This window comes from Panthera pardus, unplaced genomic scaffold, assembly GCF_024362965.1.
Source record: "Panthera pardus isolate Hobbes unplaced genomic scaffold, ASM2436296v1 HiC_scaffold_24, whole genome shotgun sequence".
Lineage (NCBI taxonomy): Eukaryota > Metazoa > Chordata > Mammalia > Carnivora > Felidae > Panthera > Panthera pardus.
Genome location: NW_026526810.1, coordinates 26,497,056 through 26,522,759, shown reverse-complemented (window position 1 = coordinate 26,522,759; position 25,704 = coordinate 26,497,056). Strand labels below are relative to the sequence as shown.

The following is a 25,704-nucleotide window of genomic DNA, read 5'->3' as shown; positions in this document are numbered from 1 at the left end:
AAAGACTGGTAACACTCCTAACATCCTGCTCATACCTAACTTTGCTTATTCTACTCCTTCTTTCTAAACTTCGCACTGCATCCTTTACAATCAAGCTTAAATAACTCGCCCAGGTCAAACAGCCCAGAGATAGCAAGACAAAATTAAACAAGACTTCTGACTTCAAACCCATTCACCTAAAGCAGTAAAATAACACTGAATGAAGGAGAAACACCACTAAGGATAGATTTCAAGTTATACACTCCCTATAGAACAAAACAGTTCTTAGAAGAAAACTACTTTATAAAGTGGTCCCCAAATAGCTCTTCTTAAATGTGACTGTTTTCAACCCATTTTGGCAGAGAGAAAACATTTCATGCCTTTGCATCTTCTGGGATGTTAACACATAGAGACAAAGTGGTCCATTTACAAAAGGAGGTAAGAACAACAGGACTGATAGAGAAATGAAGAAAATTATACTAGGGTTTATAAAAAAATTTTGTGGAGGACTGAATATAGAAGTATAGCTGAAGGGACAATTAAGAGGTTATTCAGTCCAGTCTCCCAACTACAGATGATGCAAAATAATTATGATTTTGGGAAATTTTATTACTTTATAAAGCAGCTGCTAATCAGCTCTACTGACTAGTAAGTTCTTCCTTACATTGAGCCAAAATCTGTCTCTCTGTAATTTCTGGCCACATGGCTTACACCCAGGAACTTTTGAGTAATGGCAAAGAGTTGACAGTCTCTTATTGGGTAATATTTATATCTATGGGAGGTAGCAACTGACCAGGAAAATACAGTCTTTGTAAAGATATGAACTCAAAATATTTTGAGTAAAGAATGATAGGCCAGACAACAACCCTTTTCTCCATTCATGTTTTAATTATACACTATCTCAACTGCTACTTACAACCACCTTAAGATATATAGCACATAGCATTATCATTTCTCATCATCATCTGCTTTTTACATGAAAAAAAACAAGGACCAAGAACATTCAGAGATTTGCCAAAGGCAGTTAATAGAGATGGAATGCAACCTCGAAATTCTGACTCTACAGCCTGAGCATTATGAAGAAGCTTTATAGGACAATACTTAAAAGCACAAGCTAATTAGTTAGAAATACCTGGAGTATCTGAATCTCAAATCCATCATTTGATACCTGTATAATCTTTTTCTAGAATTGCTTACACTTTGTTCTTTTTGTTATCATAAAATACCTCAAAAAAAGAACTGCATTTTAACATCAACCACAGTAGTTCTCAACACCGAATATCAAAATCACCTATGAAGCTTTCCAAAATAAAATACACCAGAGGTAAGGTATGTGAGCACAACTAAGAACCACTGACCTTACAATTTTATAAAAGATAGTATATGTTTCAGGACATATAGAGCAATACAAAAAACTTTTACACAACTTTGGATATAAAATATTTTTGTGTTAATTGTATTTTAATTCATTTAAATTAATAGAAACAGACTAGTGATAAAGTAGGAAGGTGTAACTGGTAACATTCTCCTTTTCAATTTATTTTGCAATCTGCTGTATTACTTTATATTTTTGGGTATCAATTCTTTTTTTGTTTTTTTTAATGTTTATCTTGAGAGAGAGAGCACGTAGTTGCAGGAGAGAGGCGGAGAGAGGCAGAGAGAGGAGGATAGAGAATCCCTAACAAGTTACACGCTCAGCCTGGAGGCTGACACAGGCTCAATCTAAAGACCATGAGATTGGTAGAGAGCAATTCTGAATGTTTATGGCATATTAGTAGCGTGACCTACAACCTACCATACAAACCAGGATATCTGTAAGTAAAAGTAGGCACCTTTAATAACTAAACTGGACAACAGGCATAAACTTCAGATTGTCCTATTCAAGCCTGATGATGTATAGTCATCCCGCCTATGATAGTGAATGCCCAATATTTTATATCTTAGTTCAATGGGTGTAATGTTAAGCTAGACATCAGGTGACCTAATTACTAAACATTTTACTGAAAAGTGACAGAAAACTTAAATACTCCCCATCACTTCAGTTTCTCCAGTTCTAGATTCGCCATCTCATAAGAAAATTTTACTTTAGATAATATCTTATAGAGCACTGAAAACACTGTGGAGGATGCTATATGAAGTTTTATTTCTGAAGCTTATATATAAGTTTGGTATACTACACAGTGGTAAAAAGGATGTCAAATACTTGGCCTATATTGCTATTTACAGTTGCACAGCTGTGACAGACATCACTAATCTATCATGATATTCTTTGCTGATAAACATGAAAACTACAAACATATCTTATATAAAACCCAATTCAGGAAGAGAAGAACATGGAAAACAACAAAAAATATGCTAACAAATTTAACGTCAAAGAAACTCAGTAGAAGAAATCTGGAAAAACTCAAGGAAAGAATGCATTCAATGCTGAAGTGCATCCAATTTTCCTAGAAACACACACATAATAAAATGCATACAAGGGAAACTTTGGCTCATTATTTCATTATGTAAGAAGAAAACTTCACAGTTAATAAAAAGACATGAAAATCCCAAATGGCCAACAGCAAAATTGAAAGAATCATACTCACTTGCTTTCTTCATCCAAAAGATGGAGCAGTCCTGTTGGTTTCTTGCTAATAAGATTGATGCAACAGGTATTATCAATATAATCTATATTGTGCCAGCTGATACCTTCAGTTCTATACTCCTCCTAGGAAATAAATTCATAATTTATTCATCTCGCAGAAAATAATTGGTATATAATAAAGACTGGAAAGCTTTTGCCAGGCTTAAAAGAACTTTCTAAACTTCTCTTTTTTAAATTGCTAATCTACACAATAGAAGAATGTTTAATTTCGGTGGTATAAAACCTTCATACAGTCTATGTCTGTTTTCATTAAAACATACATGTAACCAAATTTTTTTGTTAGAATGCTATTTGTAATACCACTCAGGTGAAAATTTAGGGCTGAATTTGTTTTAGCCACCTTATCTGTGGACTGCACTAAGGAAAAATGCAAAATGAAGAAGCCTAATTTCTCCCACATTACCCTAAATCATCAAAAAGAACTGAGTATTTGTTGGATTATCAACAATGAATTTAATGAAGCAATGTCTGGGAAAAGAAAAAAACCATCACCTACAGTATTCACTGATATCATATGGAATTCATACACACTGTACTTTGGTAAAATAAAACCCTTGGTGGAGTTGTGGGGGGGGAGGGAACTCCTACAATACGTTAAAAAAAATAGTTTCAAGACTTAAAAAAGTCAAAGCGCAGGCCTTGAGCAACTAAAACGATGTCATTAAGCCCCTAATAAAAAGTTAAAAGTTTTTAACTTTTTCTCTATACTGGGAAATATTTGCTTTTAAACTGTTTTTCAAAATGAGGCCCCCGAATAAGTTTCTACACAGCAGTATTTAGGCACCAAGGAAATACACTGATAACATTCACACACTTCTCTGCAAATATGGTGGTTTTGCAAATTGGTGATTTTGTGATTTTTATCATTCTTTGGGTATTATTATTATTATTATTATTATTATTATAATTAACCTGTAAAGAAGAATGGTAGTGTATAAGTGATAGTTATGCTAATTGGGAAAGGCATATGCTTATGCTCACTTCAGCAGCACATATACTAAAATTCGAATGATACAGAGAAGATTAGCATGGCACATGTGCAAGGATGACATGCAAATCTGAAAAGATAATTTATTATTTCCTTTTAATTAATAATTTCACAAGGAAGTAATTGCTAAATGAAGGTCACCCCCAAGGAGTTGTATGATTCTGTTTCTTCTCTTTTGTAGCATGGTTAACAAGCACGCTACCTAACAGGAACATATGGATTCTTACACACATTAATAGCAGTCCAAAATCCTTCCCATCTCCTCTTCCCAATTACAATTCAGACGCCCTTGCCAAATTTAACCATTTTCCTAACTTTTCATACCACTTAAGATTCATATGTTTACAAATATAAATAGAACCATACAGGGGTGCCTAGATGGCTCAGTCAGTTAAGCATCCGACTTCGGCTCAGGTCATGACCTCATGGTTTGTGGGTTTAAGCCCTGCGTCAGGCTCTGTGCTGACAGCTCAGAGCCTGGAGCCTACTTTGGATTCTGTGTCTCCCTCTGTCTCTGCCACTCCCCTGCTTGTGCTCTCTCTCTCACTCTCTCAAAAATAAACATTAAAAAAAATTATTTAATTTCCTGGTTAACCCATTCATTTTTAGTAGGATGCTACCTAACCTCCATATATTGAGGGCTTTCCAAATCTTTTCTTGGGGTTGACTTCAAGTTTCATAGTGTTGTGATCTGAAAATATGCATGGTATAATCTCGATCTTTTTGTACCTGCGGAGGGCTGATTTGTGACCGAGTATGTGATCTTTTCTGGAGAATGTTCCATGTGCACTTGATAAGAATTTGTATTTTGCTGCTTTAGGATGAAATGTTCTCAGTATATCTGTTAAGTCCATCTGGTCCAGTGTGTCATCAAAGCCATTGTTTCCTTGTTTATTTTTGCTTAGATGATATGTCCATTGTTGTAAGTGGGGTTTTAAAGTCTCCTACTTTAATGGTATTATCAGTAAGTTTGTTTCTTTTTGTTACTAATTGATGTAAATACCTGGATGATCCCTAGTTGGGGACATAAATATTTACAACTGTTAGATCTTCCTGATGGAGGCACCCCATAATTATGATATAATGCCCTTCTCCATCTGTTACGGTCTTTGTTTTAAAATCTAGTTTGATATAAATATGGCTACTCCAGCTTTCTTTTAACATCCATTAACATGTAGCATGATATATGGCTCTCCATCCCTTCACTTTGAATCTGTAGGTGTCTTTAGGTCTAAAGTGAGTCTCTTGTAAGTAGGATATAGATGAACCTTGATTTTTTACCCATTCTGATACCTTGTCTTTTGATTGGCTGTAAAGTATTTACATACAATTTATTCACCCACTGCACTACTGATAGACATTACAGTTATTTCTAGTTTTTAACCATTGTTAACATTTACGCACAAAACTTTTGGTATGTGTATATGCATTTTGAGAGTGAAAACACAGGCTTATAAACTACACATGTATAACCTCAGCAGATACTGCCAAACAGCTTGCTAAAGCAGATGTACTAATTTATGTAACCACCACCTGTAAATGGGACTTTCCCCCATGCACAGTATCTCTAATACTTGTATTATCAGTCTGCTTCATTATAGTCATTCTGATGAATGCATAGGGGTATCTGACTGTGGTTTTAATTTTAATTCCCTGATAATAAGTGAAAAATCTTTTCTTATGTTTACAGTCAGTCCATTTGGATGTCCTCACATGCCTACATTCATAATAAAAAACTCTGAGGAAAACTACCTTAGGAGATGCCTTAGGGGAAAGCATTCAGCCTATTTCCATTAAGTATAATATTAACTACAGGTTTCTGTAAATGCCCTCTACAATTAATTTGCTAAGGACTTTTTTTTAACATGAATGGTTATGTAATTTTATCAACTGATTTTTATACTTTTAGTGAGATCACCATAAGTTTTTTTTTCTTGTTTTGTTTATAGATGAATCAAATCAATTGATGGTTAGATGTAACACACACCAGGAAAAAACTCCACGTGGTTCTATATTATCCTTTTGTGTATCCTGCTGGATTTCATTTCATAATATTTGTTTAAAATTTTTGAATCTATGTTTATGAGTGAAATTCACTTTAATTTCCACTTCTAATAATATCGTTGACAGATCAGGATCTGGACAGATCTTGGGCCCCTCAAACGGATTGTGAATTGTCTCTTTTTCTACTCCACAGAAGAATTTATGTCAAACTGATACTAATTTTTTCAGTATTGGCAGAATTTACCACTGCAGCCAATGTGGCTTACAATGTTCTTTATGGAAAGGCTTTCAATTACATATTGAAATTTTTTCATAGTTATAAGAATCAGATTTTGCATTTCTTCTGTGTCAGTTTTGAAATTTTTTTTTTTCATATCATTTGATAAGTCTACTTACGGACATAAAGTTGTTTAGTGTGCCCTATTATCTTTTTAATGTGTGTAGGATCCATGGTGATGTCCTCTTTATAAACTGGAATTCTGATTATTTATATCCCTCTCTTTTTCTGTCACTCCCTTGGATGAATTTCTGAGGGTTTTTTTTTTAAACATTTTTAATGTTTTTATTTATTTTTGAGAGAGACAGAGTGCAAGCGGGGGAGGAGCAGAGAGAGGGAGACACGGAATCTGAAGCAGGCTTCAGGCTCTGAACTGTCAGCACAGAGCCCGATGCAGGGCTCAAACCCATGAACCATGAGATCATCACCCGAGCTGAAGTAGGACGCTTAACTGACTGAGCCACCTAGGCACCCCTCTGAGGGGTCTTAATTCATCATTTCAATATATTACTTTTGACTTTGTTGATCTTCCTCCATGGCATATTTGTTTTCACTCTTATTTAATTTCCTCTTTTATCTTTATTATTTCTTTATACTTTCCTTTGGTTTATACTTCCTTTATATCTTTTTCCAATTTGTTGGGAGGGATACTTTTATCATCGCTCTTCAATCTTAAAATCTTCTAACAGCTATAAAATTTTCCCTAAATACACCTTTGGTTACATCCCACAAGTTTTAGTATGCAACATGCTCACTCAGTTCAATATATTTTCTATTTTCTTCAACTTCTAGTCTATGCAGAAGGACGTTTCTTAATTTTTACCCATAAAAGGATTTTCCAGTTATCTTTTGGTTGTTGGTTTCGGGCATAATTTCTGTATGGAACTAAAATGTGTGTGATTTCAATCCCAAAACTTGACCTTTGTTATTATGGTCCAGTACAATGACAAATTTTATACATTTTGTAAATTTGCAGTTAGTTAACTATCCATGTCAAATAAGTATTTGCTTTAAAAATCTTCCATATCCAAAAGTAAAACAAAAATAAAAACAAAAAACCTTATATATCCTTATTAGATACAGGCCCAAGTAAACTGGCATTCAAACCTAAAGGCAAGAAGGGCTGAGCACCCACAAAAGCATCTGCCACATCCTCTGGGTGCTTTAAATAGTCTATACCCTGACTGGTTTTTTCTTTTGTGTGCTTATTCTGTTAGCTATTCAGGAAGGTCTGTTACATGTTTCTTTTTTACTTTTAATTTTTGTTTTATATACTTTGAATTTATGTTATCAGTAACCTATAAATTTGGAATTGTATACTTCCTGATGAACTCGTCCTTTTGCATTATCAAATATTCTTTTTGATCTCCGGCAATGCTTAAAGCATGATATTAATATACTTACCTACTAGCTTTTTTGTTCAGGTTTATTAAAGCTTTTTCCATCCTTTTATTTTTAACTATTTAATATGTTTATATTTAAAGAATCTCTCTTATAGGCAGCAATTTACCTTTGTTTTCTATCTAGTATGACACTATTTCACTTCTACTTGGAGTAATAAATCCATGTATATTTAACACAATCACTGATAATTGTGGGATTAAATCAGCCATTTTACCATATGCTATCTGTCCTGCTTCAGTATTGCTTTTATTCTTCTTTCTTGCTTTCTTTTGGATTACTGGAGTTTTTACTTGTTCCCTATATTAACTTGACAATTTTATATTCATTTACTATTTGGTGGTTATCCTAAAATCATAATAGATATCTTTACTTAACAATGTTTAACAGAGGGAGAAAAAAAAAAAATCTTCTATCGCTTGGCATTTAATGCCTGGCCCTCAACCCCTGACTGCCTCTCAGATGTTTTCATTGTCTTTGGTTTACTATATGACTGTCTTTATACTTGCCATACTTTGAATTCTTAGAGTTTTTCAAATGTGCACTTACTGGATTTTTTTTGTTTTTTGTTTTGAGTTTTGGAAAAATTCTCAACCATTATCTTTTCAAATATAGCACCTACCATATTCTCTCTTTCCTCATGTACATCTTTCCAGAATTCCTCTTACACTTATGTTAAACCTTTTCACTGTACCCCATATGTCCCTTTTATTACTTGTATTTTATTTTTTCATCAGACTAGGTATCTTCTTCTGGCCTACCTTCCAAATCACTAACCTTTTCTTAAGCTATATCTAACTGTTAAAAACTATCATTATGTTCTTAATTTCACTCTCCCTTTTAGTTCTAGATTTTCCTAAACTTGGGATCTCTTTGTAGTTCTTCAATAAAAATATTGCTTTTAAAAAAAAATTTCTTGAAACCATTATTACTTTAAAGATCATGTCAGATAACATCATTTCCTGGATCTCCTGTGGAATAATCTATTCATTCTCTTGTTTTTTATTCATGTTGGTTTCTCTCCTTGTATGTTTTTAAAAAACGAATTCTCAGTTAAAAAAAACTGAATTCTTGTTCCTGTATATGAAAAATCATACAGATAATTTTAGCACTAGGATGATCTCTTCCTCCACTGGAGAGTGAATTTGCTCTTTGCACGTGGCTGAGAACATTAGGAATTCTATACTCTTTCAACCAAACTGGAACTAAGAATATCTTAAACTGGGCTTCAGTCCCTATGATGCATGATCTATTTCTGGTTTATCTTTACTTCTAAGACATAATCCTTAAGGTCTCAAGCATAAAGCCTGTAGGAATTACCAGGAGTATCTTCCTTGTTCTTAAATCTGAAGAAACTCTGTTCAGCTTCTCAGATTCTTAAGGCTGGGCAGCCCTCTACCAGAATAGAAAAATATCTTTAGAGGCAAAGCTGTCCAAAAATGCTGGTCTCATCTCTCTGGGTTTCCCTCTTGCAGATATAATAAGCCCTGTAGAACTTCACTTATTTAAATGTAACTCAATGCCTTTAAATATATTTTGTTCATTTTTTTTTAGGTGTTCTACAAAGGCAAATTTCCTAGTTTGATATCCCCAGAAGCGACAGAGATGAGAAAAACTCTCTAGATTATAAATTCCTCAGATAAGATCCCTGTGCTCTAAATTTGCTGTCTTCAGTGGCTAGCACAATGCGTGACACACAACTGTTACTCAATTTAGTGATGAGCCAATGACTTCAAGGATAATTCTGAGCAAGTAACGGAAATAAGAGAACAGTATTATAAATGACAACTGTAAGTATATTTTCAAATCACAGAAACTTTTTCTGGTCTCCTACTCCATATTATCTTTACATATAACTTGATTCAGAACTCAATCACACTCACACTACTTTAACTCAAGGATTACGTCCTTCCCTCCATTTCACTTCCACCAGTCTATCTTACACAGTTCAAATCCTCTGCTAAATATACTTCAAATACCTCCTAATTTTCCAAAAGAAAAATTCCAATCTTCTCTGCATGACATATAAAGCTCACAACTATATGACCCTTTATTTCATAAACTAATCTTCCTCCCTGTCTCTATCCTTATATCCTGTATTTTAGCTTACACTGAACTATTTTCAGTTCCTCTAAAGTGCCATGCTGTTTTATGCCTCACAGTTTTAAAGATCTTGTTACCTTTGTTTAAAATATCTTTTCCCCATTGACAATCTGGTAAACTCAATCTTCTATTCAAAACTATATTCCCAAATCACCCCTGGGAAATGTTTGTAGACTTTCATGAAGTTCTAATCAACTTCATCCTTTATATCACTACTTTAACCTTCTATCTGATTTTCACACTTCCCATCCTACAGGGCAGTTATTATACCTGTCTCCCATTCTATGTGTCCATACACAATTTTTAGACAAAATTTACTTCAGTACAGATGTTTACTCCCTAAGCATATTTGATAGCTTTTTACTTCTATCCTCATTTTCAACAAATTTTATCTACTTAACTGATGTTGTATTCAATTGAATTTAACAAACAGTCACTGTGTACCCATCTCATTCTAGGTACCAATGATACACAAATGAACAAAACACTCAATATTTAAACTGCCTTAAATCTCTTATGGCCCAGCAGATCCATTTTAAGTGGAAAAACCTCAGAAGGGAGAGAAAGGAAGAATAAAATAGATGAGATGGCAAAGAGGTGTAAGGTCTCCAAACTTTCTATAAATTATAGCAAAAGTATACCCATTACACTAAATCACAAAAGGGAATATTAAAAATTGAAAGCAAAAAGCTGTATCTTTGAATCTAAATCTTCTGATCCATAATTCCACCACATTGCCCAAAACTATGATATTCAGAGTAGCAAATACATAAAGATCACCCCCAGCCAAGTAGTCCCAAAAACATTTTCCATGAACTGTGAGGCATGTTTTTATACATGTTTCTAGTCAAAGTATTTCTTGTGGCTCCTCCATGTCTAACCTACACTTCTAGAAAAGGTAAGAATAATTTCAATAATTGTAAGAGAATACCTTTTTTCTTCAAAAGCAATTTACTTACTCTTCTGTTCAATGATCCAGAGAGCAACTGATGCTTTGCTTTGTAAAATACAGCACATAGTCAACAAAACACATTTCTCTACCCCTCCAATACATATATCCAATTAAAAACTAATTTAGCATGATCTAGTTAAAAGAACACTAGACTGAGTCTAGTAGATCAATCCCAGCTCAGCTTTTTAAAAGCAAGAATTAATAGAGCCAGAGTGTTAAGGTTTGAATACTAGGCTTAGGTATCACCTACACAACTAGAATAAAAATAGTATCTGCCTGATAAATAGTAAGTACTACATAAATGTTAGCTAACATTGTAACAAATAATACTGTACTATCTTTTAACAGCTCCATCAGAGAGTCTAGCTAAAAGGTTGAATATGCTAAACATTTTAAGCACCATCAAGATGGCCAGGACTAGTGCTGCTTGTGCAACTGTCCTAACCCTTTAAGAAGGTAAATGTGCTTAAAGCTAGGACCCAGTGTAAAAAGCCTCAATGACAGAAAGATTCTTTTTTTCTGTTTTGTAGACGTGTTGTCATCCTCTTGTCCATTTCATTTCTTCAGCATTTCAAAGTGAACCCTGCTTCTGCTTGTATCTTCCTATACAAACTGAAATTGTTGGCCACAACTCAACTCGTTACTAACTTGAAATCTGGCTTGGAGAAAGAGCCCACGTTTTCTCTGACCCTGTATTTATTCTAAGTATTCTCAGGGAAACTGATGGATCGCACTTTAACTCTAAATCAATTTGAGTGTTTCACAAGAAATATCTAGTTACCTATTTTGGTCTCTGTAAACTATCCCATTTCTCTGTATCCATACTCTAAATTGATTCAAGATTCTATTAATAAGCTCCTCCACCCCACAGATAAAGAAATAAGAGACCAAAGCAAGCAACTGCGTTGAAACTAAGAGACCAAAGCAATCAAACAAGCATATTTAGCATTACACAAATTGGCCAAGCACATGGCAACAATTAAAAATCAAGAGAAACCCAAACCAAACCAAACCCAAGCATCTTTATATTGAAAGGTATACTTAAGCAAGCACATATTATTGAATCTACTTGAGGTTTATAAAAAAAAATAGGAAACCCTGTATCACATGGCTCAAAAACTATGCTCTGAGTATTAATTTGCTGACACTTATGTGAAGACTGTAATATCTGCATGACTTAAAATGCCTGTAACTATGACTCAAAAATGTTATGTGTATACACGTGAGTGAAGGTTAAGTGGTTAAGACAAGCATACATGCATTTAGGTACTCACTTGCTCCAACTTAAAGATATGCTGATTGAAGTAGTGTTGTAAACGTTCATTAGCAAAATTAATACAGAACTGTTCAAAGCTATTATTTTCATAATCTTCAAACCCAAAAATATCAAGAACACCAATGGACAAAGTCTATAAAACAGGAAAAAAAATATGCTCAAATTTATTTCATGAATAACATCCACAAAATAAGTAACAAAATGTTCAAAGTTCTTCTAGAGCAGTGGAGAGGAAATTCTGGGGGGCCAATGTTCAACCAAAATAGTCCAAAAATAAAGGGCATCTTAGTTCTCTTTATCTTCATTTTTTTTTATCCCAATTATAAAAATACATACAAAATTTTAACACATGTAATACATTGATTACTTTACAGAAATGCTTGAAGCAGGGTTAGTGACCTGTTACCTCAATCTCAGAAATTCATAAACTCCAAGAGACAAGGAAATAGAAAGAACCACCAATGGGGAAATAAAAAATAACCTAAAGCTAGGTTGCTCGTGATTATTCATGTTTATGCAAAGAACACCATGCAAGTTCTATTTTGACTTCTAAAGCCTAACAGAATTCTGCTTCACAAACCAAACTAAGAAGTATGTTTAATCAGCCTTGTGCAAACTAAAAATGAAACTGGGTATCAGAATATGGTTTTTTCAAATTTTAGTTTTCATCAAAAAAATTATACAAGGTTCATGATATTAAAAAGTTCTAAAAGGTTGTAACAAAAAATAGCAATCCCTTCTTCAATGTCAACTTCTGCTCCCTAAAATCCACACACTCAAATCTTTTAGCTATTTGGTATAAAATAGTACAGTACAGTATACAAGTGCTCATTCATCTATGTCTTGATATTTTATTTCTACAAATTATATTCTAACTTCTTACTATGGATAATAGGGATTCAGCTCTAATGCCCCCAAACCAACATTTTTCTCACCACCTCACCTCATTCTTAAAATAGAGTTGCAAGACAATTTTGGTTAAATAAAAACAACTTTTCTCCACCACTGCTAAGACAGACACTGGGCAAACTAATGTCATGAGTGATAAATAGTGAGAGATTTATTTAAGTCTCCATTAAGAATATTTCCTTTGGGGTAACTGAGTGGCTCAGTCAGCTGAGCGTCCGACTCTTGATTTTGGCTCAGGTCATGATCCCAGGGTCATGGGATCGAGCCCTTTACCAGGCTCAGCGCTGAGCATGGAGCCTGCTTAAGATTCTCTGTCTTCCCCTCTGCCCCTCTCCCTTACTCATGCTCTCTCTCTCTCTTAAAAAAAAGTATTTTCTTTGATTCTAATTCTAAGCCCTTATGAAAAACAGTGAAAGTAATGAACTTTAAAAATATGTCAATTTGGTAAATTAGATTACTATTACAATTAATTTTATGGCTGTGGGCTTACTCAAATCATAAAAAGTTAATATAAAAGCAATTACACATTTAAGACAGGAGAATTAAGTAATAAAGATGATATTTTTAATTACCCTGAATATGCAGACTATTCCATAAAGTTGCTGAGAAATAAAAATGGATTTAAAATAATTTGAATATCTAAAATCTGCCATATTAAAAAATAAATTCCAAGGGCACCTGGCTGGCTCAGTTGGTGGAGCAGGTGATTCTTAATCTCAGGGTTGAGGTTGAGCCCACATTGGGTGTAGAGATTACTTAAAAATGAAATCTTAAAAAATACATAAATAAATAAATTTCAACCAGATAAATAACCTGAATATAAAAAATTAAATTCTAGAAGTATGAGAATAAATATTTTTATAATCTTGGGGTGAAAGATGCATTCTTATGTAAGAAAAATAAATACAACTCTGGAAAATAAGGGAAAAGAATGACAGAATTAACTGCACAAAAACTTAAAACATATGGGCCAGGGGCACGTAAGTGGTTCAGTCAGTTGTGCATCCGACTCTTGATTTTGGTTCATGTCATGATCTCAGGGTTGTGAGACTGAGTCCAGCGTTGAACTCCTACCCTGGGTGTGGAACCTGCTTAAGATTCTCTCCCTCCCCTTCTCTCCTTCTCCCTCTCCCTACCTCCTGGCCACTCGCTCTCTAAAAAGAAAAAAAAAAAAAAAAATACAGGCCCAGATATATAACATAAACATAACATAAAAGTTAAGAGAAAATATTTGTAATATATATCAAACTATAAGTCTCTGCAATATCCACAATGACTCCAAAAAAGGAGTAACAAAAAGGCTAAATATATAATGAAATAATGAAAAAACATGAGAAGATGCTCAATTTTAATCTATCATTGAAAAAACAGACAATAAAATGGGATACTCCTCCTAATCAGATGCATAGATGAAATGACTGATAATATCCAATATGAGTAAAGGTGTAGGGAAACAGGCAGTTTCATACACTACCAGTGGAGTGTAGTCTTTTTTGAAAAGCAATTTAGCAGTAGCTACCAAAAACTGAAAATGTATATTCTTTAATCCAGCAATTTACTTTAAGGATTTTATCCTAGAGAAATGTGCACAAAGAATATTTGTTACACCATCATTTCTAACAATAAAAAAAAGCAACATTTTTATGGGGAAATTTATGGTATACAGGTATACATACTATATAATATTACAAAGTTATTAAAAATAATAAGGTCCAGATATATTTCAAGACATACCAGGTAAAAAAAAATACAAGTTAGATACAATACAGATAGCATAATTCTATTTTTATGTTGAAAAGCAACTCTGTATAGTCTATATCCGTAGAAATGTACATAAGAAAAAGGTCTGGAAAGACAACAGAACAGTAGTTTCCTTGAACAGGGTTTATATGTCTATAAAAACAGACATAAAGAGGAAATAGCAGGGAATACATATAAACACAGATTCTTACTTATTACTCTACATAATTCTGTGTTTTTAAATTTCATCTTTTAATTATTTTATTAAAATAGGTTTCCAAGAAAAATATATAATAATGTAGTGTATGTCTACCTTCGTATTTTGCTCCAAATCTTTACTATTCAGAAGTGCATGATTAATCCGAAAAACTATCCAGTCAAATAGGGCACTATATAAAGACTTAGCCATGGAGTTCCTCACTGTCACAGCCTGAAAAAAAAGAAAAAGGGTTGGAGAACAAATGAAAATGGCAATAATCTAAGATACTATAACAAAGTGTGTTTTTCTCTCGATCAATCAAGAAATATCCAAGAATTCTTATCCTGAATAAGAAATTTAATTTTCTGTCAACATAAATAGCCTATAATTGAAGTTTTCCATATACATATACTCATTTACCTAGTCCAACTCAGGTAGACTAAAAGGTACAAGAAACAAAATATAGGTCAGTTCTAAACAGTTTTACTGAAAATTGGGGTATACATTTTATCTAGTAAAGAAGGTATTATAGGAAGTTTACAAACAAATGAACTTTGCCAGCTGAAGTGGGGAAGACTATTCCAAGCAGAGGAATAAATCTGTTGGAAAACAGGCATCAGTTATAGTTTTCTGTGGAATCCTAGTCGGAGTCAGACTCTTAAAACATAATCAAAACAATGATATTCCTAGTCGTCTTCAACTTGTCATCCATTTTAACCTTTAGGGTTTCTCCATCACCAGAGTAATGGTTTCATTATGGAGTAATACAATTTATATTTCCCCTCACTTCAAACTTTCCCCAGTTTATGGAAACCCTCTGTACTATCTGCTCAATTTTTCTGTAAGTCCAAAATTGCTGTAAAAAAATAACATCTATTAGTTAAAAAAAAAATTCAACATTTAGAAAGCACTACAGGCTAAAAAGGAAGGACACATATCATAGAGAATTGAGTCCTAGTAGTTAGAAGAATATAAGTCCTAATAACATATATTTGCTATCTAGGGACTTATTTTGAAGCTGAATCAGGTACATATTTATATATCTGTCCTAACCTTTAGAGGAAATAGAGAATAATGATTAAAAGCTAGGCTATCATCCAATCCCAGTTTCTCTACTTATTCTAGCTGTGTAACCTTGACCAAGATACTTGAAACTCTTAAGCTACAGCTTATGCATTTGTAAAATGTAGATAATACTACAATCTACCACATGAAATGATGAATTAATTTCTCAGTTTTGGTGAATAAAAAAACAAGTTTCAAGTTTCTAGACCAAAAAATAACTACCTAAACCATTACCTGCAAAGAAAAGATGGCTATCAAATTCTCTACCTTTAACACCAGAAACTTGAAAATACTTGGAAAACATTTATAAGTTCTGAAAGAAAAAGGACTGTGACCCTAGAATTCTATACTTAGGCAAGTTATCTTTAAAATTCAAAAAAATCAAATAGAATATACAGAGAGAATAACCATTCAATTTTTCCCAGGGTGCAAAATGAAGACAATCTGATCTAGCTTAGCAAAAGTAAAAAGTTTTATTTTTTTTTAATGTTTATTTATTTTTGAGAGAGAGCACAAGTGAAGGAAGGGCGGGGGGGGGGGGGGGGGGTGGGAGGGTGCACAGAAGATCCAAAGTGGGCTCTGTAGCTGACAGCAGAGAGCCCAATGTGGGACTGAAACTTACAAACTGCGAGATAACCGACTGAGCCACCCAGGCACCCCAAAAGATTTAAAACTACATACACAAGCATAAGTCACAAAAACACAGAATAAGAAAACATATTAGCATAAAATATACAAATGGGTTGAATTTTTTAGTGAGAAGACAGACCTTCATATTAAATTAAAAACTACAACTCACTTATGGTTTACATTAAACAGCCACTATTTTTATAAAGTAACAGTCAGACAGAATCCAGATATACCAAATTATACCAACATAATACTTATTTACCCCATAACTCCCAATATTATACTTTTAGCCCTTTTTCTCTGAAATGTGGTCCTTTCACAGCTTAATCTCAATAAACCCATATGCCAATTAACATTTCCCAACCCAAACAAGATCTCACTGAGTGTTTCCTATCTCAGTGAATGGTACCAATACTCTTACAGTTGTGTGAACAAGAAAATTAGGATTTATCCTTAACATCTCCTTCTTTCTCCTTGCTTCCCATTAAGCAAATCACTACCAGATGCTGTTGATTTTACCATCTAAATTTCTTTCTTTTTAAATATCCATTTCTCCCTATCAATATATCACCATTTTAGACAAAGCAATAAACCTCTTTCTCCTCAACTCATCTTTCCACATTCACTCTTGTCCTCTGTGTTAGAATTCTAAAATGGTCCTCAAGATTCCCATCCCCTTGTGTACACGTTCTGAATAACCCTCTCCTGTTAGGCATGGGCAGGACTGTAAATATGATGAATTTCACTCCAGTAACTATCTTGTTACACGACAAAAGGATTTAAAAGACATAATTATGGCCCAAAATCAGCTGATTTTTTTTATTAATCAAAGAAAGTATCCAGCGAAATCTCCTAAAAGAGACTGAGCCTTTCCATCTGAGATTCCCTTGCTGGCCTCTGAAGTAGCAAACTGCTATACTGTATACAGGACCACAAGTAGACTCTGATGAGCATGGCTCCTGACAGTCAACAAGAAATTAGGGCTCTCAATCCTATAACTGCAAGGAACTGAATCCTGTCAACAACCTGTGAACTAGGATGCTGAGTCACAGATGAGATCACAGCCTTTTCAGACATCCTGACTTCAGCCTGGTGAAACCATGAGCAGAGGACAAAACAAACCTGTGCCCAGACTGCCAATCCATGGAAACTGTCAGAAAATAAATCTGTGTTGCATTAAGTTGCTAAGATTGTTACAAAATTATAGAAAACCAATACACTCTCCTCTAATTCTTTAAACTGTTGTGAGACTGATCCTTTAAAAAAATAATCAAAGACACCTTTTTTGCTGATAACATTTTAAGAACTTTCCATTGCTCTTAAAATACAAAAATTCTTTTTTTTTTTTTTTAATGTTTATTTATTTTTGAGAGAGAGAGAAAGCAGAGTGTAAGCAGGGGCGGGGAGGGGCAGAGAGAGAGGGAGACACAGAACTCGAAGCAGGCTCCAGGCTCTGAGCTGTCAGCACAGAGCCCCACGTGGGGCTCAAACTCACAAACCGTGAGATCATGACTTGAGCCGAAGTCGGATGCTCAACTGACTGAGCCACCCAGCTGCCCCTTAAAATACACAAATTCTTAAGAACTGCTCCTTAATTTTACCTTTAATGCCTAATACATTTCTGGACACAAATACAGTTTTCAAATATTTACTAAATAAATAAATACACTAAACAAATGCAAACAAAAATAAGTCAGGAGCTATAAAAATTATCTGAGAAAGTTCAATTTTAAGTTAAAAATGTAAATAAACATAAGGAAATATTTTATATTGAAAAAAGTTGTAAAACAAAATATAAAAGTACTAAACCTTTATGCAAAAAAAAAGGGCAAAACCCTGTAAAAGGTCTGGCTTTTGGGGGCACCTGGGTGGCTCAGTCGGTTAAGCATCCAACTTCACCTCAGGTCCGCATCTCACAGTCCGCAAATTCAAGCCCCGTGTCAGGCTCTGTGTTGACAGCTCGGAGCCTGGGGCCTGTTTCAGATTCTGTGTCTCCCTCTCTCTCTGCCCTTCCCCTGCTTTCTCTCTCTCTCTCTCAAAAGTAAATAAACATTAAAAAAAATTAAAAAAAAGAAAAAGAAAAGAGCTCTAAAAGTTGGGAGACTATGACATAAGATACATGACATAATGAAGAAATACAGACTTGAAGGTACATTTAGAAGGACCCAAAAAAATGGTATAAATAGATCAATGTCAGCCTAAAAAGCATTCTCTAGATAGAAATAGTTCTATCACTATTTCCCCACCTCTGTGTCTTCTAATCTCACATTCCTGTCCTATTTTTATAATAACTGTCATAGTTTCATTTCTCATCATTTTCATTAAATTGTACTATAAAATAGTAGGCTTTTCAATAATTTTCCCACTCATACACACCTGAATAGTATATTATTATAATTATAATGGCAAAGACAGCAATACTCAGTATACAGATGATACTTAAAGCCATGGGACTAGGTGAGAGAACCTAGATAAGGAATATAGAGAATAAAAGACAAGGACTGTGTAGGGAGCACTACATCTTTTAGAAGTCAGGTGGAAAAGAAACAGCAAACAAAAAGAATTACAAATGAGTGGCCAACAATGAAAAAGTGAACCAGAAAAGTATGATGTACTAGAAGATAAGAAACTACTTGAAGAAGAAATAATCAACTGGATCAAATACTGCTCATTTGTAACTCTATCTAGTTCACCCTATATTAATAATATAAAACTTAAGAATGGTGAACAAATTAAGATCTCTGGAGAAAAATATAAGCCTACTGCTTAAAATCACATTCAAGTGAGTTTTCAAGTTAAGGGAAAATTCACAACCAAATTTCAAGGGCTCAGAAGATACTTCAATCAATACTCTTTTTTGTTATTTTCATTCTGTTAAAACAAAGTACAAACTCAAACTTCTAAAACTGTTCAGAGTACTCTGATCTCAAGAAAATCTATTCAAGGGCACCTGGATGGCTCAGTTGGTTGAGCTTCTAACTCTTGATTTTGGCTCAGATCATAATCCCAGGATCATAAGGACAGCTCTGCACTGAACATGGAGCCCATTTAAGATTCCCAGTCTGTCTGTCTGTCTGTCTCTCTCTCTCTCTTTCCCTCTCCCCCACTCACACTCTCTCTCAAATTAAAAAAAAAAAAGAAAAGAAAAAATAGAAAAAAAAGGAGAAGAAAATCTTTTCATACCTCTGCCAGCTTGTATGGCAAAATAAGTTTTTCTCCCACTGTCACAGTCTTCCTTGTAACTAATGCTTCAAATAGCATCTCTTCTTTAACCTATACAACAGAAAAGTAAATTCAATGTATAAGATTTATGACAATGTATTTATTGAAAAGCCAAATAAAGAAAAAAAATGCTTAATGAGATTAGCAAATATACAATCGAAAAAACAAAGACAATACATTGGGCAATTTAAATATTGGCCATGGTAAAAGTTAAATTTTCCACTCACCCCACTTCCCAGTGCCCACCTCCAAAAAGAGAAGGGGCGTAAGACAGATGTGTCTTTTTAAAGTTTTCTTTCTGACTATAATGGAAAAACATGTTTCTTTGTGCAGAATATGGAAAATACAGAATAGTGCAAAAGAACATTTTAAGATGGTCAACAATAATGCCACAACTTGCAAGCAAGGACTAAAAAGTGAGAACACCTCTTGAATTCGAAAAGCATTACAGTGAGTACTTATTTATGTTTCAGAGGTTTGATATTTATTTGCACATTTAAACTTTAAAAGAAAGTTAATGCTTCCTTTGTTCTCATTCTTTCTAGAAGCAAATATGACATGAATTTGACATGTCATCATTTAAGTTCAGTATCATTCAGTTCAGTTGACGTTATATATATTAGATGTATTCGTAAATACATTATACCGCCAAGTTTATTTAACTCTTAAATCTATGGCATCATACTGCCCATAAGTTTTTGAATCTATGTTAATAATTTACATCAAGCTTATTCATTTTAACTGCTGTACAGATTCCCAGTATATAAATTACTACAGTGTTTAACCCATTATCCTACGTGTAGGAGTTTACAATATCCACCATTTTGCACTATTAGGAAGTAAACTGAAGTGAATACTCTTGCATATGAGTTCAAGAGTTTCTCTGAAGTACAAGCCTAAAAGGGGAATTACTAGGTTGTAGCATACACATTTTCATCTTTAAAGGATATTGCCAAACTATTGCATGTGGTTTTCACCAATTTGTTCTCTCATCAGCAATGAGCATTCCTATTTCTTCAAACCTTGACTATACTTGGTATTATCAGACTGCTGATTTTTGCCACACTGAGATCATGAAATGGCAAAACAAGGGCGTTTTATAAAAGCATCCATACATAAAAAAGATAAAACACTCACAAAATTTTATGTAGACAGTATGATATAAAGTATATCAAGCAAAAAAGATTTGATTATAAAGAGAAACTGAGTTACAAAACAATAGAGTGAAGCATTACCCTACCATCAGCAAGTCATGATAGATCAATCGTTTTTTTTTTTTAATGCGATGATACCATAAAGGAAATATACCTTCTTTTGGAGCATCCACTGCTCAATCTTCAAATTCAAAACAAATTGGAAAAAATTTGAGGACCATTATCTTTACAAAATGCAGAAAAACTACAAATAAATTACCAAAGTTTAAATAAAAGACCTCAAGCTTTTAGCTATATTTACAATATTTTGAAAAACAAAAATTAAACAATGCCAGATTACGCAAATATGACAAAACTAATAAAACTAAGAAAAAAAACGTATGTGATAAAAACCACTGTTGTTTGGTAAGGTTAAGCAGTTATTACTAAAAGTGAGTATTATTAAATAAATGATCTAGGCAGTAGACTCAAGAAATTTTTTTAAAAGAACAAACAAACATAAGCTGGCAACAATGTGGAGCAAAAGTCAGTTCCATACACTTGTATAAACTGGTACAACCACTATAGAAATAATCTGTCAGTATCAGTAAACTATATATGTGAGTATACCATAACCCAAAAATTATACTCCTTGGACTATACTCTAGAATAATTCCCACACATGTTAACAAGGAGACATGTACAAAAATGTCTATCATAATACAATCTATAAATGAAAAATTACAAATCTCAATCTCCACTAAAAAAGATGTTTTACTCATATAATGAAATTTTATAAAGCAACTAAAAAGAATCATTTAGAATATTTAAATCAGTATTGAAAACTCTCAAAAACAGGATGTAGAATGAGAAAGTCAAGTTTTAGAATGATACATTAAAACATTTATATATATATAAAGGACAAAAATATGTAGAACAAAACTATTCTTTTTTTAATTTTTATTATGTTTATTTATTTTTGAGAGAGCGTTAGTGGGGGAGGGGCAGAGAGAGAGAGGGAGACACAGATTCCGAAGCAGCACCGGGCTCTGAGCTAACAGCAGACAGCCTGACGCAGGGTTCAAACCCACGAACCGTGAGATTATGACCTGAGCCCAAGTCAGACGCTTAACTGACTGAGCCACCCAGGTGCCCTAAAAACTATATATTCTTTATGTAAACATCCATCTATTCTGAAAATATAAAAACAAAACTGAGAATTATAAACACCAAATTCATAATAGTGTTTACTTATGGTGTGGCAGAGTACAAAGTGAGCTACAATTATATGCAGTATTTTATTACATGGGTACGGTTGTGAGTACACAGGTATTTATTATATTGTGTATAGAAAACCATTCATAATTTAACAGAGAAAAATGAAGAAGATATATTAAAACAGAAATTAATACATAATAAGTAAAATGGCAGAAGTAATAAATCTAAAGGCCAATTATTTCAAAATAAGAAATGAAAGACAACTTTTACCAAATCAAAAAAACATTAAGAAATACAGAGGGGCGCCTGGGTGGCTCAGTCAGTTAAGCATTTCACTATTGGTTTCAGCTCAGGTCATGATCTTGCAGTTTCATGAGTTCAAGCCCCACATCAGGCTCTGCACTGGCAGCATGGAGCCTGTTTGGAATTATTTTTCTCCCTCTTTCTCTGCCCCTCCCCCACTCATGCTATCTCTGTCTCTCAGTGTTAATAAACTTAAAAAAAAATTATAAAAAGAAATACAAACAGAAACCTAACACAATAGAGAAAATGTTTTTAAACATTAACAGAATACTTACAAAGAATGCAAAATAAAATTTTAAACATTTAACCAACATATGATTTCCTAGAAAAACACATCCTAAAAAATTAATGAAAAACAAACAGGAAGGACACAAATATTGTTGATCACAAATACAGGGTTGATATCTCTCAAATTTTTAAGGAACATATTATTCTTGGCTAATTATTCTTCTTTTAAGTGCAGAAAACATTTTGAAAGGATAAAAAACTACACAATTCATTTTAAGGAGCTGGCTTAATACTGGCACTAAAACCTAGTAATAATAATGATTGTACACAGATCTACACACATATGCACAATCACACAAAACACACAAATCTTGCTTATGTTTGATAAACATCCTGAAGAAAATGACTGAATTCACGGTATTTTAATCAGCCATCTCTGTAATTTCCCAAATATCCTTAATTGTACATATGACTTTTAATTTAAAAAATTAGTTTTATTAACACAAAATAACTACGGATAGCTCAATATCTAGTCTACAATGTTTCTCATATTCACATAATTGAGAAACTGATATGTGTGTTAAAAACCCATTCTTTATATTGTTTTAACAGATGTTAAAACATATTCAAAACACATAAACCTGCTAAAAACTGAACAGTTTTTGATAATGATGATTGTTCTAATGTGCTCCAAAATATGCAACAAAAATATGCTCTACAATTAATCTACTGGAGCTTGTTCACCTTTCAATAATTTCACAAGTATATATCCCAAATAGAATTTAGTAAACAGACGACTGAAAATATTCATTGCTGCCTGAGGTAACTACAAAAAAATAATTAAAAAAATAAAACTAAATCATTATTTCAGAAACATTTCCTCCAAAGAAATAAATATAGGGGTGCCTGGGTGGCGCAGACAGTTAAGCGTACAACTCTTGATTTCAGCACAAGTCATGATCTCATGGTTCATGGGATCAAGCCCCGCCTCAGGTTCCAGCTTGAGTATGGAACCTGCTTAAAAGGCTCTCTCCCTCTTTCTCTGTACCCTCTCCATCTCTCTCTCTCTCTCAAAATAAATAAACATTAATAGTTAAAAAAAATAAATAAATCTAAAGTTATCATTGAACTGAACCACTGTGAGGAGAAGAATTAAATTAAAATCTTAACTAAAGAGTTTATATTTTAATTAAACCAGTTACTGTTCCTATCTTTGAATTCTATCTCAACAAAAGCCTTAAGGTTGCAATTATTATTACCAATTTTAACCAATTACAGGAAATCATCTTAAAAATAATTTCTAAGAACTAAATACAGGCATGATACTATGGTAGGTCCTGTCAGTACTTCTATAGCTCCTCAAACTTTGAAGATAACTTCTTCCTACTTACTACCAAACCTCCATTCTTAGAACCTGTTCAAACTATATGTAACAAGAGGATGGTTAAGAAGCTTGGGTTCAAATGGGAGATTTCCTATCAAATCACATTTGGAGTTAGTCTAACTTTGACACTGGTAAGCCTCATTCTCAGAATGGGATTTCTCCTTTTCACCAATACCTGGGCTCCTTTTTGAATTACCTGAATTGCTCTTGCCAGTCTCTAACCAAAGAAGGAATACCGCACTAGGACAATAAGCCTTGGTACTTGCTGAATGCCTGAACTTACAAGTAAACCCACTAGCTGCCATGCACTATATTAGCACCATACTAAGTGTTTTTATTGACTACATGTTGACTAAAATATCACCTAAAATGCCTGACTGAAATTGTTTATTCATTCACCTATTGTCAACCTCATGACCTTCAAAATTACCACCTTCAGATACCACACTCCACATTCTAGTAAAACTTCTTTCAATGAATGAGTCTAGTTTCAACTCCGTGTATCCTCTTCTGCCCCTTCTGCCAGACTAACTAATTTCACTTAAGTTAATAAGCAACACCCAGGCACGTGCAAAATAAGCACTCTAAGGTTAGATAAATAAGAAAGAGGCATCCATTGCCCTCAAAAAGCACTGCCGCCTTATAATGAACACAAACCACTAAATAACTTTCTGCTACAAAACCAAAATTAAATTAGGCTAAGCAGACACAAATGTTCTATCCTGATGGAGTCAGCTTACAGCATTTAATAAGGTTAATCTCTATGAAGAGGCAAATGAACCAAAATTTGAAAGATAAGTAATATTTTAACATAAAAAAGCAGGCTATTTATACCTGCAAAAAAATGTAAACAACCAAGATGTCCTTCAATAGGTGAATGAATAAACAAATTATGGTACATGCATACAATGGCATATTACCCAGCAATAAAGAGAAATGAGCTAGCAAGTCACAAAAAAGATATGAATGAATCTTAAATGCATACTGGTAAGTGAAGCAAATCAGTCTGAAAAGGCTGCATTCTATATAATTTCAATTATGTTACATTCTGAAAAAGGCAAATCTACAGGCATAGTAAAAAGATCAGTGGTTGCTAGGAGTTTGGGGAGAGAGGTTGAACAGGTGAAATACAAGAGGCTTTTAGGAATGAAACTATTCTATACCAATAGTAACATAATGGAAGAACACAACATTGTGCATTTGCCATAACCCATAAAGTACAAAGAACAAATTTTTTAGAAAATTATTTCAGACACTGAGGGATCCTAGGAAAGAATGCAGACCATGACAAGAAAATCTAACTGTATGACAAATATATGAAACAACCTAAATGAAGGGAGGGGGAGAAAAAGGTGCTAACCTAAATTAATTCTGGATGAATGGAGTCAGAAAAACTAAAAGCAGAAGGAACACCATACTCTAGTTGATAGTCATTTCCCGTATCAGTGTATGTGTACATACATATATGTACATTCCCATACATGGACAGTTGACACTTAATGTGGATTTGAACTACATGGGTCTACTTAACATGCGGGTGTTTTTCAATAAATACAATACTGTAAATGTATTTTCTCTTCCTTATGGTTTTAACATTTTCTTTTCCCTTGCTTACTTTACTGTAAGAATACAGTATATGATAGATCTAACATACAAAATATGTATTAACCAACTGTTTAATAAGGCTTCTGGTCAACAACAGGCTATTACATTTTGGGGGAGTTAAAAGTTATACATAGATGGGAATGCAAGCTGGTGCAGCCACTCTGGAAAACAGTATGGAGGTTCCTCAAAAAACTAAAAATAGAACTACCCTACAACCCAGCAATTGCACTACTAGGTATTTATCCAAGGGATACAGGTATGCTGTTTCAAAGGGACACGTGCACCCCCATGTTTATAGCAGCACTATCGACAACAGCCAAAGTATGGAAAGAGCCCAAATGTCCATCGATGGATGAATGGATAAAGAAGATGTGGTGTGTGTGTATGTATATGTGTGTGTGTGTGTATATGTACATGTATATGTATATATGTGTATATACA

At 33.7% G+C, this 25,704-nt stretch overlaps 1 protein-coding gene and 1 non-coding gene across 15 annotated transcripts in view; one reads left to right on the top strand and one right to left on the bottom strand.

The window, feature by feature from the left end:
- The window catches only part of MYO9A (myosin IXA), a 282,783-nt gene that overhangs the window by 173,234 nt on the left and 83,845 nt on the right, over positions 1–25,704 (bottom strand). For all 14 annotated transcript variants that reach the window (XM_053888877.1, XM_053888879.1, XM_053888875.1 and 11 more), the window contains 4 exons: positions 19,354–19,443; positions 14,590–14,706; positions 11,626–11,760; positions 2,568–2,689 (listed from right to left, as the gene is read on the bottom strand). In XM_053888877.1, the coding sequence (XP_053744852.1) occupies positions 2,568–2,689; positions 11,626–11,760; positions 14,590–14,706; positions 19,354–19,443 (464 nt within the window). The remainder of the gene's footprint in view (positions 1–2,567; positions 2,690–11,625; positions 11,761–14,589; positions 14,707–19,353; positions 19,444–25,704) is intronic.
- Positions 3,600–3,706, top strand: LOC128773146 (U6 spliceosomal RNA). Its single transcript, XR_008417428.1, has one exon. It is a non-coding gene; the product is annotated as a U6 spliceosomal RNA (small nuclear RNA).